Consider the following 16085-nt stretch of genomic DNA (forward strand, 5'->3'; position numbering starts at 1 on the left):
GAGCTAGGTTACTTTCCAGAAAAACTAGAGGGAAGAAGAAAAAAACCCCAGTCCTCCCCCAAGCACTGCATAATCCAATCACATTTTGGTTGCCTTTAAAAATAGATCACATACATTTGTCTTTCTAGGGTGCAAGGATGCTCAGAGGAATAATACCAGAGGGAAAAGTGGAAGTGGTTAGGCACTGGGGATTCACTTGCCAACGGATGTAAACCTTTTCCCCCACAGCTCCTTCCCACAGATGGCAGGCGGCATGCACAGTTAGTGAAAAGACAGTAACTGCGAAAAGCCATCTGAGAAACATAACAATTTAATAGATGAAATAAATACTCCAGTACATGCAGGGTAAAAACTTGACATTGGGGGGGAAAAATCACTCTATAGTGTAATTTTAAAAATAAAACACACGCTCACAGTAGCTTTCCCCCCACTTGCAAATCATATGGCAAAGTCATACTCTTCTTCACACCATGTATACTCTAATTCAACAAAAATAACAACATACAAAAAGGTAGCTACATCCATGTCTAAAGGAGGGAAAACTGAGGTAACCTTTCATTAATTAAAAAGAAGGAAGAAATGAGCCCATGACCTCTTTCCTGCCAGTTATCAAACTGAGTTGAGGGGCTCGAGTGTGTAGGGTTAACCCTGCAGCCAGCAGACTACCCATCTTCTCTGTGTCTGAGTCCCTATAGTGGGCTGGTGGACACCCAGGCCCTCTGAGTACTTGATGAGTGAGTGCATGGCCCTGCCTTCTGGAAAATTCCTCTTGAGCATTTAACATGAGGGAGGGGGATCACCTATGGTTTCTTTGGTATAAATGGAGAGGGTAGGAGTTAAGTGTCTTCCTTTAGCCTGGGGTGGAAAACAGTATGGGGGCTGCGGGCTGGGGTGGAGCGTGGGGAGTGCTAATTCACAGAATTGGAATTCACTGGCGGTAAAGTCCTGGGTGAAGACCTTTCCCTTAAAGCCTGAGATAGCAGGGTGCAGCCTTCAGACACGGCGCAGGCCGAGTTCCTCAGCCTCTCCCTGTGGTCCGACATCTTGGCGCTCCCATCTGGGTGCTGCGCCAGATCCCTGAGGCATTGGGTCAAGAGCACGCAGGCCGACACCACACTCATGGCACCTCCCAGGATGGCGGTCTGCACCGCCTTGCCCTCAGTGCTCACGGCAGCTGCGCGACCCAGGAATTGAGGCTCGGTGGCAAAGCCCACCAAAGCGCTCACCGCCTGCACCAAGGGCCCACTGAAGAGCGCGCAACGACTGCGGGCCAGCTCGCTGGGTGCCGCCTTCACTTCGCGCACGCATGCTAACAGCGCGGATGCACTGGTGCTCATGCACTTGACGCCCAGCTTGAACTGTTCGCGGGAGAAGCGGTCCCGTGACTTGTCACTGGCCAGGGCGCAAGCATCCGTCAGGAACTTGAGGTTTCGAGACAGGCCCTGCGACACCTCCAGCAGCAGCTGTGGGGTCATGTCCGCCAGTGGGGTGGCTCGCAGCACAGCACAGCCCTGTTCCACCTCGTGGCGGCAGCGTGTCACACGGTAGCGGTCCACAAGGCCTGGCTGTGCAGGTTGAGCACCCGGGGTGGCCACGGCTGCCAGGTAGGCCGCATGTGCAGAACACTCGGTCAGCGACACCACCAAGTCGCCCAGTTCCACAAGACTGTCCCCCGCCTCTCCGAAGCGGCCCATGTTGAGCTGACTCTGCACGTCGTGGGTGAGGATGGACAGCCCCTTAGTGCGCGCGATGATGGTGTCCCGGCACTGCTCGAAGGACTCCGCACCAGCGCCAGGGGAGGCGGGGCCTTCGAAGAGCACCGGCCGCGCCTCGCTAGACAGCAGCAGCAGGTCGGCCACCAGCTGCATCTTGCCCTTGCAGTGATCACAGATAGACACCAGCCTCTTCCGCGGCTGCGAGCTGGCCCCGCCGACGGCGCTCCCAGGAGCCGGAGAAGCCGCCTCGCCAGTGGGCTTCCCGGCGCTGCCGCTAGCCATCGCGCCCAGGGGGCACTGGCATGCCGCTGGGGAGCCCGCTACCACCGCCGCCGCGACTCAGCTGGCCAGGGCCGCGCTGCCTTCCGCGCACCATCATGCCACCCACCGCGGCGGGCACAGAGATCCGGGTGGCGGCGGCCGGTGGCCGGGCGTCGCAGGGCGGGCCCAAGCCCGCGGTAAGCTCTTCGGGGCGCTGTGTAGCTCGCGGGAACCGTGAGCCGGGGCACGGCAGACTCCTAGTCCGCGCCCCTCTTCACCAGCCTACCAGAAAAGTCCCCGCTGCCGGGCTGTCGCCACCTTCCTGGGCATGGCCGGCCGGGCCGCCGGAGCGGAGAGGGCGGGACGGGGAGGCTGGGAGTTGTCCTTCCTTCCTTCCTTCCTTTGAAATCAAAATCCTCTGCTCCTAGAGGAGCGCGGGCGGCGGCCCCGGCAGGCTTTGCTGTCAGCCGCTGCGCTGCGGCGATCCGGCTCAGCAGCGCACGTGGGCTTCAGGGGCGGCGACCCCGCCAGACGGTACAGGCTGGCGACGGCGGCCGGAGCTGACGCCCGGGGGCGCGCGGCCGCATCTCCTGCTCCGGCTCTTAGGGCGCTGGGCGGCCACTGGGCCGAGGGCGTGGCTGGCTCTGTGGCGGCCGCGCGGAGTCAGTCGGGCGGGAGGCTGCAACGCAGGGTGCTGGGCGGCCGCGCCTTCCCGCCTGGCGGTTCAGAGTGCGCGGCCCGGCGCCGCGGCGGCACGCCCTCCCCGCCTGAATGGCCTGCGGCCGGCGACCGGCTGTCGTGGAGATTCCATCTGTGTTTCCCCGCAGAGCCTGCGGGCCCCGCGCATCCGACGCCCCAGGGTGGTCGGCTCAGAAGGTGAGCGCGGCGTCGCGGAGGCCGACCCGGGCCCGGACTCCTGCCATGTTTGTCAACCAGCAACTTCCGAGCGACCTCCGAGCAACTGAAAGGAAGGGAGGAGACCGCAGGCCAGGGGACACCCGCCTGCCCGCGCACGGTTGCGGCTTTCGCCTCCTGGCGTCCGCCTCGCCCCCGGCTCGCCGCCGCCACCTCGGCCGTAACCTCCCCGGAGCCTATAGGAATCTTTTGTGTGGCGTCACCGCCTTTCGTTTAAATCCCGCTTCCTCCTCTCGCCCTTCCTCCCGCCCCCTCCGCCGATCCCGGATGCTTGCGCGATGCGCTGCTCCTCCCCCGGGAAGCTGGGGGCCGTGGGAGGACGCCGCGCCCAGCCTCGACGCTGCGGCCCAGGGGCCGGTGGTCCCTGCATCCGGAGAGGCTGGGAAGCGTGTGTGGTGGGGAAGGCCCGCCCTCGCTCCGCGCCCAGGCGCTGTGTATACCCTGGGGACACCGGGGCGCAGCCGCTAGTGGCCTTACGTAAGCTCTCAGCGTGCCCCAGGACTCGATGCTTCCTCCCTGCCGAGAGAGCTAGTGTAAAAGGTGATCTGTTTTGCTTGCTTGGGGAGGATGCCACTCATTATTCCCTGGATCCGCCTCCGGATTCCAATCACCTCTGAGATTCGATGACTTTTGCAAGCCCTCCTCCGCCCTTTGTTGCGTTCGACCCTCTCCTGTGGGTGGGTTTCCGTGAAACAGTGAAAAGGAGCTCTGATCACGCTCGAGTCCCCACAGCTTGTGTGACTCAGTGATAGACCCTCCCTGAGGTTGGTCTTCCCCCCAGCCGTTTAGGAGTTGTGTGACCTTGGACAAGTTTTCTCTCTCAAGTTAGTGTAGTCAGGTAGTGTAAGGTGACCTCGGTTCCAGCTGGCTAGAATTCGAATGTGCCTTGATCAGCAGCTCACCCTTTCCTGACTCCATCTATATAATGGAATAATAGCAACCATTGTTAAGTAAAGAGCCAGTCTCTGGAGGTAAACACTATTATCTCTGGGTTACAGGCTGAGAAACTGCTGGCCCAGATGGCTCCCCGCCCTGTAACGAGGGATTGATTAAATGGAGGACCTTGAGCTACTGTACTTTTTATTTATTAATTTAACTGTGCAGACAGGCTTTGAACTTCTGGTGATCCTTCTTCAGGGTCTGTAGTTGGTGATTGTAGGCCTGTGCCATAGGGCCTTGTGGCCAGGTGGACTAAGTGACTCCCTAGGCTCTTAACCACAGCAGTGGCTAAAAGAGAAGGTCCCCTAACCCCACTGGTCACAGCCACTCCCTTTCTTTGTGCAGACCTTGTATGCCAGAAACTCCTGGAACACCTGGGCCTCCTCCCAGTAAAGCACTCTCCTCTCTCCTCTCGACAGCCCTGAAGTCTTCTGCTGGTGCCCAGCACAGCCAGTGTGTGCTCAGCCAATGGAAATGTTTGTTCTTCTGTCTCTTCATAGGACCTCCACGTCCTACATTTTTAAGCCAGTTATAAATGTTATTTATAAGTTGGATGGCCTCAAATTTATCGTCCAAACCCCAATAGTTTACAGAATGAATTATGAGTCAAGTTATTAATATAAGTTAATGAGGAACAACAGGTAAAAACCTGGATAGCCACCCTACTCATAACCAAAAATAATAATTTAAAAAAATGCCCTTGCAGATGCTCTAGATTCTAGGTGAACCAACTGTCTCTGCAAACTGAAGCCAGTAAAACCAATGGCTCTCTTAACAAGAAGTGATTCTATAGGGCTGCTTCCTCCATGGTAACCCAGGAATAGCAGTTAATTCTAAAAAATAGTTTCCTTAACTCTGAGAACCTAAGAGAGGGACCAAGCAAGATAGCTCAGCAGGCAAGGGTGCCTGCCACCAAGGCTTCGTTTTCCAGATAGTGTCACTCTTCCTAAACTGATCTTTCCAGGTTCTTTCTTGTTTTCCTCCTGCCATTGTTCACTTACAGCTCAAACACTGGGTATCTACCATGTGCCAGCCCTTGTTCAAGGCACTGCGCTTACACTCTAGATTGTAGTAGAGCAGCCTCTGCTTGTGAAGATTAGAGTCCCGGAAGGGAAGGTTCCCAAACAAGTGCTCCCAGTTACTGTTTACTCAGTAAAAGCACAGGACAAAAATGGACAGCAGATCAAGCACTGCATACTAGCCAGGCCGTGGTGGTGCACACCTTTAATCCCAGCACTTGGGAGGCAGAAGGAGGCAGATTTCTGAGTTCAAGGCCAGCCTGGTCTACAGAGTGAGTTCCAGGACAGCCAGGGCTACACAGAGAAACCCTGTCTCAAAAAACTAAAACAAACAAAGTACTGCATACTAAGTTTTTTGGTCATGTTAGGCAGAATTATGCATTCTGATCAGTGCTAGGGAAATCGAGGTGACCTGCAAACCAAAGCAGTGGAAACCAAATCTAAGATTTCCCTGTTCCTTCTCACCTTGCTCTTGCTGTTACTGCTGGATGGGTAGGGAATGGGGGTTGGGAGGTTTTTTTGTTTTGTTTTGTTTTGTTTTGTTTTGTTTTTTTTGAGGGGGTTGGTACTGTGCCCAGCACCATCCACCTTCAGAAAAGTTTCATCTTCCCTGACACTCTACCTGTGAAATAACATCTCTCCATTCTCTCTTCTAGTCTCTGGCCATTACCAACTTCATCCGTGAACTTGATTATTTGAAGCACTCCGTTCTTTTGTGTCTGTCTTATTTCATTAAGCATAATGTCATTGAGATTAATCAGTGCTATAACGTATCAGAATGTTCCTTTTATAGGAAATAATATTTACTTGTATATACTTTAGACATTCAAGGTATACCCCCAGAATTTGTGGACAAGCAACCAAGCTGTCTGTGGTATACAGTGCCACCCAGTGGTTGGTAAGGAGCAGTCTTGGCCATATCGTAACTTTGGACTTGTGTTTCTTGGTTTTATGTTTGTACTCACAGGTGGACAGTGGTCTCAGATGAGCTTTCTTACACATTTGCAGACATCTTGGTTCATTCTCCTTCTTGAGTATCGGCCTTGGCCAGGCGTAGTGTCACATACTAGCACTTGGGAGATAGAGGCAGCAGGATCAGGAGTTCTAGATCATCTGCCAGCTATGTAAGGAGTTTAAAGCAACCAGGGCTAGGCGAGACCTACCCTAAAATCATCAACAACAAATAACACTTCTCCTGAAGAAGAACAATTTACAACTGAAGGATTCGGTCCCATCCCTTTTTTATTCCCCATCACAATTGGTACATAAGAGCCCCTTACTGGCTAGAGTGCAGAATCACCATGGAATAAGACGATCCTCCATAGTTGGTATATTCTCTAGCCCTCTGGCACATTCTGACCCTGTCCAGTAACACACTTGGGGCAAGACTTTGGCCTTCAGTTTCTTATCTTCTCTGTTGCTTCTGTAGTGAGCAAGGAAGCTGTGCACAGGCCCAGTGAAGACACTGACACAAATGCTGGAGCATTCAGCTAGTATCTAGGAGAGTGGGGATTTCTTCCAATTGTTTCCCAGGGTATCCTATGATGTCACGATTGCTATCAGCCTCACTGGTACCATAGTAAGGCTGCTTGCACAAGATGATCGTTTCATAGCCTATTCCACCAGCCAGTGGGAAAATAAAGATGAATCCCAGGATTTAGGGACCATAGGCAGCCACACTAACCATTCCTGGTCACGATACCTGGTGGTCAGTACTTACAGATTAACTCAGGCTGTTGCTGCCTCACACACAGCTTCTCTGGACCTTTAGACACACTTGGGCACGGCTGTCCCTCGTTTCTACTGTGCTGTCTGCAGAACCTGGTTGAGGCCATTGCCATACTGTTTGGGACTACTGGCTTGGCTCCCTCCACAATTCTGTTAACCTGTGAAGAACAGAGGCAGTATCTATGCTCCCATCCGAGTGCCTTGTATAGTCGTCAGACAGTGTTACTAGAATCCATTTGTCCCACAATTTGGTTCTTTTTATTTTAAAGATTATATGTAAGTACACTGTAGCTGTCTTCAGACACCCCAGAAGAGGACATCAGATCTCATTATGGATGGTTGTGAGCCACCATGTGGTTGCTGGGATTTGAACTCAGGACCTTTGAAAGAGCAGTCAGTGCTCTTAACCACTGAGCTACCTCTTCAGCCCCCTACAATTCGATTCTTAAAGGGTTAATGTTTGGCTCCTACCAGGTCCTAGGGGTCATTGATGACAGTGTCATCCAGGTTTTGGATATTGCTCATGCAAGGTTTCATGCAAGGTAGTGTTAGAAGGTGTTGTTCTTACTCCTTAGCTGTGGAGAATGTAGGCCAGCATGAACCCAGGCTCATGCTCTCATTAAACTTAGGATGCACTTGGCCTGAGTATTTAACCCAGAGCTTGGCCCCTCATTTAGGCACCGAACACAGTTTTATGTTCGGCTCCTCTTCAACAGCTCTATACTGCACTGCCTCAGACCTGGTTCAAATTCCAGGGCCATCTGAGTTCTCCTGGCTCTAGCTAGACCTTGAAACTATTTTCTATATGGCTACTAGTGTTATTATGCTGTAAGCCTCACTGATGGCGCCATGGTAGACATCAGGGAAGAAAGTGTCCTGGATTCCTGGGTCCATATTTTCATCCCATGGCTATACCATATATCTGACCCCATTTGAATAATTCCAAGACTTAAAACAAATATAGGGGCAGGATCTGGGGAGATGGCTCAGTGGGTAAAGCCCTTGCTGAGCAAGTATGGGGATCAAAGTTTGGGTTCCTAGGATCTACATAAAGCTGGGTGGCCCAGCCCTCAAGGAGACAGTAAAGGGAATCTCTGTAGTAAGCTATCTAGCCAGATGAGTAGAAATGGTAAACTCCTGGTTTAAAGAAAATAACCTGCCTTATTGTATTAGTAAGTGGAAATCAGTGAAGGGAGACACTAGGTATTAACTTCTGGCCTTCACGTGAATATCACACACACACACGCACACAGAGAGAGAGAGAGAGAATGAGAGAGAGAGAGAGAGAAGAAGAAGAAGAAGAAGAAGAAGAAGAAGAAGAAGAAGAAGAAGAAGAAGAAGAAGAAGAAATAAGTACAGACTAAGTACAGACATTTATCATGGCCCCTTTAGCTCCTGACCTGGAATCTGTAGCGTGTACTGTAGATGGCTTAGCCCCTCTGCTATTGCAAACCCTCCTGTATGATACCAAGGACTTCAGGTTCACCTTCCTGTCAATGTCTCACCTGCCTAACAGTAAGTCATTAGACAAAAAAGTTTCTTCAGTGTTCCAAAACACCAAAATATACTTAGTCTGTCAAATGTTGAAAATGTAGTTGCTCCAAATGTTTTCAGATCAATGGAGTAGGAGCCAGATGTGTTTCCTCCTCAGATGACAGTCAGTAGCCCTGAAACTTCTGACTTGTTTTAACAATTGTGGTACAATACTTAAAAAAGAAAAGAACAGAGAAAAAAAAACTTTTTATTTTTCTGTAACTAGATATCTCGGGCCAAGAAAACCAGCATTTTTTTCTAAACCTTACCTTGGCAGTTGGCAGAATGAATGACCAGGGTGACCCCGCCCTGCAGAGCACATGATCTGCCACAGCTGTGCATGTTTTTTAGCATGAGTGTGCCAGGACAGAGCTCCAAGCCACGGGGTGGAGCAATGTGCCCCTGGGAGAAGGCTCATGACATTTCCCTTATGATTTCAGAAAAGAAGAGAAAAAAGTTCCTTTTTCTTATGAGTTGTTTCTGTACAATGTCAACAGAAAATGTCCTTGTGTTTATTCATATCCATGTATGAATATGGAAAAAAATCAGCTACTTTACTACAGTGGGAATAAATGCACACCACATTTGACCTTAGAGTGAAGGTCAATAAGGCTCACATTGCTAGTTAGCTCTTTTCTTAACCTCCACTTTATGCTTTCCTAACAAGCCTAAATTTATTTGAGATGGTAGCAAATACAGCTAAATAATTACTCCCAGTCCCTCTCAGAGAGGGTAGCTCAATGCACAATTCCCGAATAGGATGCTCGTCCTTCAGTTTGACTTATTTCCCATTTCCATCTGATGGTTGGAGTACCAATAGCCATCCTGGAACTTTTGATGACCTTGAGGATAGAAACTCCAGACCTGTGTGATGGGGCCATATGACAAAGAAGGCTGGATAACCCAGGACACTCTTTTTTTTTTTTTTTTTTTTTTTAGACAGGGTTTCTCTGTGTAGCCCTGGCTGTCCTGGAACTCACTTTGTAGACCAGGCTGGCTTCGAACTCAGAAATCCGCTTGCCTCGGCCTCCTCCCAAGTGCTGGGACTAAAGGCGTGCACCACCATGCCCAGCTGAACCCAGGACACTCTTATCTCTCAATTTCCACCTACTTCTGAGAAAGAAGTATCAGTCATAAGAAAGACTTTTACTTAAACATTTTGTAAAGGATTTGCACTATATGAAACCTATTAACGGTATCCATCCATAGTATAGAGAAAAAGACAGGGAAAATAGTAATATAATAATGACCATGAGAGAGAAAACAAAAACACTGGTGTAGTAGTGAAGAATGGTTGTGGTAGCACATGCCTCCAATCCAGCACTTGGGAGGCAGAGTCAGGCAGATCTTTTGAATTCCAGGTCAGCTTGGTTTACAGAGTGAGTTCCAGACTAGCCAGGGAAACCCAGTCTTGAGAAAACAAACAAGACAAAAGACACCCACAAAGCAAAACAAAACAAAACAAAACAAAAAACAAAAGAAAAACTAAAAAATAGTAATGGGATGAAACTCTCAAGAACCCAAGTATGCTTAGTAATTAACACAGTATGCTGACATAAACATTGAAAACCCATTCTTGAGATACATTTGTAAATATAGAAATAAATTGTATGCACTATGTGACACCTTGGGGTCAGTACTTAAGGTATAGTTTTCGAATATTTTCCAACTACACCAAGGTTTCATGTCTTAGGATATAATTTGAAATTTTAAAGAAATCAGATCTGCCACTTAAAGCTTAGGAAACTTTAAAGTATATCTGACCCCAAGTATTTTATTTTTGAAGATCTTAGTGGTCAAAATCTTGTAAAATAGAAAACAAAATTAGGGTGGTTTTGTCCTATAGGTTAAAGCCACAGTGGTAGATGGAAATCAGAAGAGACTGGAACTATTTTAAACAATAAAAGTGGTTATCGATTAAATGGTTTTTTTTTTTCAGTTTAATTGACAGCGATATTGAAAGAATGGTGGGTCGAAAATCATCTGTGGAGCAGAATAACAATAGACCCTATATTTACAGTCTTCGAGAAAAGTTGCCCCAGCTGTCCTTAGCCTTTCAGCCGGTGGTTTGCTCTTGCTAGAAATTACTAGGGAGAGTAGTTGAAAGTCCACACCCCGAAAAGGGCCTCAGGGTCAAGGTAGTTTGCATATCTTCCATCTCATTCATTTCATAGGCTTCGAGGACTCTGTCACTGAAACCCTGAGGGAACTTTCAGACCCTGGCTAGAGAATGAGAGACAAAAGGGCTGACTTCTAACAAAACCCCCAAACAGTGGAGAAAGCACAGTCGGGCTGGACCCAGCTAGGGTAGATTGCTTGGCCAGGCCAAGGGGCGGAGCTCGCGGGGCGGAGCCTGGCAAGGGGAGGAACCAGGAGGAGGAACCCTTGGTCCCCAGCCAGTTGAGCTCCCAGAGCTATGGGGCGGAGTCTGGTGAGGAGGTGGGACCCTAGGGGCGGAGTCAGGAGACCGCGTCTGAGGGGCGGAGTCAAGTGGTGAAAGGCTCGATGACAGGGAGGGGCCTGAGTTTGGGAGCCCCAAGGGAACGCAGTTGTGGGCGGAGCCAAGGGGGTCGGAGCTACCGGATGAGGTCCGGACAGGAGGAACCAGAACGAGGCGGGGTGTGGTAGGCTACGGACTCCTCGGAGGCGGAGCCATTGGGTGGGACGGGGTCAAGTACTGGGTTTAGTTCTGCGCAGAACACGCTTAGGGACTGGATTGGAAGGCCGGGGGCGCGGTGGGGGTGAGGCCCCGGCGCCCTGACTCCGCACGCAGTCTGCGCAGGCTCATTGTGCGTTACGCTGGGCCGTCCGTTACGCTAGGCTGCTAACATGGCTGCCTCCAGGTGGCTGCGCGCGGTTCTACTGTTTCTGTGTGCCTCGGACCTTCTGTTGCTCCCTCCTCCTAATGCCTACGCGGCGGACACTCCGGGCGAGGCCACCCCACCTCCACGGAAAAAGAAGGATATCCGCGATTACAACGATGCCGACATGGCGCGACTTCTGGAGCAGTGGGAGGTCTGTGTCGCCCGCACACTTCTGAGCATCTCCCATACAGATCCCTTTTCTCCTAACCCTTACCCTCTCGGACATTTGACCTTCTGACTTTTGCCCCCTGATCCCGCTCGCTGCCCTCTCAGGGTCTTTCTTGAAATGTCTCCCAGTACCCGTTGACTCCCGCGTCTCCCTTCATTCCACCACGGCTCAGGCCTCTCGCCCAGGGTCCTTCGCTACCATGGCTCCTCAGCCACTCCAGTCAGCACTTGGACTCTCACCAGTCAAGCCCTACTTTCCTTGCTATGTCGCGGGGGTCTCTACATTGATCTTGGTGGTCAGTGAGCCGCGAACAGGGAGCGAGCGCTCCTGAAGAGCATTCCCTCCTTCCTCCTCCTGTTCTGGAGTGAATGGGTTCTAAGGTGGTCTCTCAACCTTTTTAGCTTTGATAGAGATCTTTCCAAATATAGAGGGTTTCCGACTTCTTTTGGTATATATTCCTGCTGGGGCTTTTGTAATTTCGTGGGTGGATTTATTTTACTGGTAAAGGGAACTAAGGCATATCTCATATGCAACTCACGTTTTTCATTGATGGGAGTAGTGGACTTGTTTTGTGAGAGGCTGAATTCTGATCTGTTACTTGATTGCATTTGGGGTATGCAAAAGGTTCTAAGGAGGAATTCCTGTTCAAAAGTACACTGCAGCCCTTGATTGTACTGTCGTATTTGATTGGCACAGCTGATGGAAAGGAATCACACACATAGCTATATTCACTGTGTAAGGTTCTCTGCAAGAGAACTTTTCAGAGTTTGTTTCCAATGCTGATTTTTTTTTAACTTGTGGATAACTATATTGTTGGAAGGGGGTGAGACTTTTGGGCATACATTTAAAATATCCACCTGCTGGATTTGACTTAAAAAGGGGGGACTCCTGTTTTCTTGTTCTCTGTACCCAACAGAAGAACTGGAGTAGTGGGGCCATGGTAGTGCAAGGTTGTAATTCCAGCACTTAAGAGACTAGTGGAGGAGGCTAGCCTTAGTTAAACCTGGGCTACATAGTAAATTTCAAACTGGTTTGGGCTCCACTGTGAGATTCTGGAAAGAAAATTTAGAGTAGATTTGAGTGGGTATGACTCCTTTCAATTTCCAACTGTCCTTTTTGGACTCTAGTAAATAAATGCCTTTTTACCTGCTAAAGTGAACCTTGCCTTGTGAGAGACCTAGCCATGGACAGTGCTCAGACCCTGAGGAAGAGGAGGTCACAGAGATGAGCAAGACATCTGTCAGAACAAGTGGGTAGGAAATAACCATTGTAAACAGAAACAAAAATGGTTGGATCTTATAAAGAGGAAGTGTTGTGTGGGAATGTCAGAAGGCAACAGGAAGGAGGTTTGATTTTAGACAGGACAGGAGAGTCTATTAGAGAGATGTGTACTGAGCTGAACAGCAGAGACCAACAGATTAACATTCCCTGCATTTAATACAAATACACTTGTGAGTGTGGTCTAGTAGAGATCTCTGTGCCTATATATGTACCTCAGCATGCATATGAAGGTCAGAGAACAAGTTGGATGTAGTTGGTCATTTCTTTCCTTCCACCTTGTGGACCCTGAGGATTAAATTCAGGTCATCCATCATGTGTGCCAAGGCAAGCGCCTTGCCCACCAAGCCAACTTACCATCCCCTTTAGGGATTATTTATTTCTGTCTGTTATGTACGTTCTTCCATTTATTAGTTATTTTATTAGTTATTCCATGTATTAACTATTTATTGATATTCTACTGATATCCTTTTTCTTTCTTTATGTTAATATGGACTTGGAGAATTATAAATCCTCACTATTATTTTGATGTTCATATTATTCCAGATTTGGCCCTAGAATTGCTTCAGGTTGATGTCCATGTCATTCCGACTTGTTGTTATATGAGTGATTCTTGCTGAGGCAAAAAAGATATTTAAGGCTTCACTTTTTGTTTTCTATGGGGTGTCTAGGCTTTTCTTTAAGAAACCTATGTCTTGCCGGGCAGTGATGGCGCACGCCTTTAATCCCAGCACTTGGGAGGCAGAGGCAGGCGGATTTCTGAGTTCGAGGCCAGCCTAGTCTACAGAGTGAGTTTCAGGACAGCCAGGGCTACACAGAGAAACCCTGTCTCAAAAAAAAAAAAAAAACACCAACAAAACAGAAAACAAACAAGAAACCTATGTCTTAATATTTTTATCTACCCACTCATCCAGGTACCTCTCAAATCAATGTGCCTGCATTTCCAGTCAGTATCCACAGGGTGCTCTCTTCCTGCTTCCATGTGGCATCTTCCCCCAAGTGAGGAATCTGCTATAGTCATCCTTCGCATGTCTACACTTTTGCTCCTTCCTAAAATTCACAGGTGTTTTCAGAATTGCTAGGACACACCACTACATAGAAGAAGTATAGGGGTTGAACATTTGCATGCAGTGAATTGTGGGTTTTAAGGATGCATCATGAGGAGTTTGCTTGTTTTGCTCTGCTGGAAGCAAGGACCCAGGACCTTGGGGTTGCTAGACATGTCCTCTGTCACTGATAACCTACACTTTATTGAAATACAGAATGGAGTGAGTCCTGGGATTGCAGACCATCACACCAAAAGATTCCTTTGTGTTCTTTCTCAGTCAGACCCATCTCATATCCTCCCAGAAGCAATCAGTGTTCTAATTCCTGTCCCCTCACATTATTTTTACTTGTTCTTGATACCTTAAATAAATGGGATTATATAATATGTCTTTCTTTTATGCCTGGCACCTGTTATTTAAAAAAAAAAAGAAAATTGTCTTAGTGGTGTTGGCGATTTACCTCAAGGCCTCACCCCTATATGACATGTACTCTACCACTAAGCCACATCCCCATGTGTGTTTGTAGGTAAGGTCTTGCTAAACTGCTTAAGTTGGCCTTGAATTCTCTCTTTCTCCTTGAGATCACTGGGAGTCACTGAGAGTATAGCCCTTAGCCGTTATACCTATATTTGAGATCTGTTGTATGTGTATTTGATTTTCATTGCTAGGTAGCGTCTATAACCACACCAGAATGTGGCTGTTTTTATAATCTAAATTGAGATTAAATTGGAAATAAGAACATTATAGAAACCTATGTGACGCAGGACCCCTAAGTATTGTCAAGGGGCATATCCTTGGACATTTTGTTTGTGTAGTAGTTTGGTGGTGTGCCCCTGCGTCTGACATCCTGGGCAGAACCTGTGCGAGTGCAGAGAGCGTCTCTGATGACAGGTTAATGTCATCATCTCTCCTGACAGAAAGATGATGACATAGAAGAAGGAGACCTTCCAGAACACAAGAGACCCTCGGCACCTATCGACTTCTCAAAGCTAGACCCAGGCAAACCTGAAAGCATCTTGAAAATGACAAAGAAAGGGAAGACTCTGATGATGTTTGTCACTGTGTCTGGGAGCCCCACCGAGAAGGAGACAGAGGAGATCACCAGCCTGTGGCAGGGTAGCCTGTTCAACGCCAACTATGACGTTCAGAGGTAAAGACCCAAGCTATACTAGGTCATTTTTGTGGGCATTTGGGGTTTATATTTGATTTTTCACTTTAGCTCTGGCCATTTAGTCCAGCTGGCCTCACTCCTCACACTTAAAAAGATCCTCCCACCTCTGCCTCTAGCACTGGGATTGCAGTTTTGGCCACATCACCTGGATGTGTGCTGGGGATTTTTCTGGGGCTGAAGCAGGGTGTCTTTTTTGGCAGTCTTCCCAAAGGCCTTGGGCCTTTCCTGTCTATGAATCCTTTTATTTAATTTTTTTTTCTTGAAACAATGGTTTACTTGTTTGTTTATTGGCCAAATTAGTATGTTTGTTTTAATGTCTTGTCTTGTCTTGGAAATTTGGTTTGTCTCTTATCTCTCTAACTTTTGCTTCATCAGAATAAAAATGGTATTGCTTAGTCTCTTTGAAGAATGAATGAGTTAGAGCTCCACGGTTCATGGTGTAGCTGTGTTGACACCTGTGGTTGTAACACGTGCTTAATAAAACGAAAGTGAACAAGTCTGTTTTCAAAGGCCATATGATCTTAAAGTTGGAACTCTTACAATATGAAAGGTTCTACTTTATATATATTTTATACAGTATATATTTTATCATATTCACCATCCTATACCCCCTTCTAAATCTGTCCTTCCCACACTCACCTCCCTACCCATCCAACTGAGTTTTGGTTTTTGGGGTTTTTTTTTTAGAGCCTATTTTTTTCTGTTTAACAATAGTTCCAAAAACCCAAGTCTTTACATATCTTAATTGAGTAAGAAAGTGATAAGAAAGAACGGAAGGAGTTGCTAAGAATGCTTTCTGTAACTCCATCAGATATCTTGGTGATGACTGTTCTCTGATGGTCTGCTGCTTAGGAGCACAGCATCATGCCTTGTGGGCACACTTTTATGTGTCACCCAGACCCATGCCATTGCTTTCTTCTTCCTGGGCACTAATGTATGGGGATACACTGAGTGCTTGTTGCTAACCTTGGAGGTTAGGATTTCTGTCTGCTTCCCTTGAATCTTTGCGGGCCCTTGAGGAGGCATCTTGTAGGACCTGCTCCATGCAGTGGCTTTTAGCCTTCTCATCAAAGCCAGTTTGAGACTTCAGAACATAAAAAGTGGCTGGGCACAGTGAGTGGCATATACCTGTAAACTCAGCACTTGGGAGATGAAGGCAGGAGGATCTGAAGTTCAAGGTCATCCTCTTAGGAAGTCATACTGGGCTATGTGAGAACATTTATCAGGAAACAAACAAAAACCATGGTTTAGTCAGGGTTTCTATTCCTGCACAAACATCAGGACCAAGAAGCACTTGGGGAGGAAAGGGGTTATTCGGCTTACACTTCCACACTGCTGTTCATCACCAAGTAAGTCAGGACTGGAACTCAAGCAGGTCAGAAAGCAGGAGCTGATGCAGAGGCCATGGAGGGATGTTCTTTACTGGCTTGCTTCCCCTGGCTTGCTC

At 48.3% G+C, this 16085-nt stretch overlaps 3 protein-coding genes across 3 annotated transcripts in view; 2 read left to right on the forward strand and 1 right to left on the reverse strand.

Annotated features, from left to right (window-relative positions):
- Positions 1–292: 292 nt before the first annotated feature.
- Positions 293–3066, reverse strand: Tlnrd1 (talin rod domain containing 1). Its single transcript, XM_021167817.2, has one exon. The coding sequence runs from the start codon at positions 1995–1997 to the stop codon at positions 909–911; it is 1089 nt and encodes a 362-aa protein (XP_021023476.1). The 5' UTR covers positions 1998–3066; the 3' UTR covers positions 293–908.
- Positions 2722–5090, forward strand: LOC115031558. Its single transcript, XM_029480097.1, has one exon. The coding sequence runs from the start codon at positions 2748–2750 to the stop codon at positions 3357–3359; it is 612 nt and encodes a 203-aa protein (XP_029335957.1). The 5' UTR covers positions 2722–2747; the 3' UTR covers positions 3360–5090.
- A 5655-nt stretch (positions 5091–10745) lies between these two features.
- Positions 10746–16085, forward strand: part of Mesd (mesoderm development LRP chaperone) — a 7361-nt gene continuing 2021 nt past the window's right edge. The window contains exons 1-2 of the mRNA XM_021167441.2: positions 10746–11125; positions 14385–14617. Of these exons, the coding sequence (XP_021023100.1) occupies positions 10940–11125; positions 14385–14617 (419 nt within the window). The 5' untranslated portion in view covers positions 10746–10939. The remainder of the gene's footprint in view (positions 11126–14384; positions 14618–16085) is intronic.

This window comes from Mus caroli, chromosome 7, assembly GCF_900094665.2.
Source record: "Mus caroli chromosome 7, CAROLI_EIJ_v1.1, whole genome shotgun sequence".
NCBI classification, from domain to species: domain Eukaryota; kingdom Metazoa; phylum Chordata; class Mammalia; order Rodentia; family Muridae; genus Mus; species Mus caroli.

Excerpts from the sequence above, each read along its gene's own strand:
- LOC115031558 (XM_029480097.1), top strand. The coding sequence starts at position 2,748 with ATGGCCTGCGGCCGGCGACCGGCTGTCGTGGAGATTCCATCTGTGTTT.
- Tlnrd1 (XM_021167817.2), bottom strand. The coding sequence starts at position 1,997 with ATGGCTAGCGGCAGCGCCGGGAAGCCCACTGGCGAGGCGGCTTCTCCG.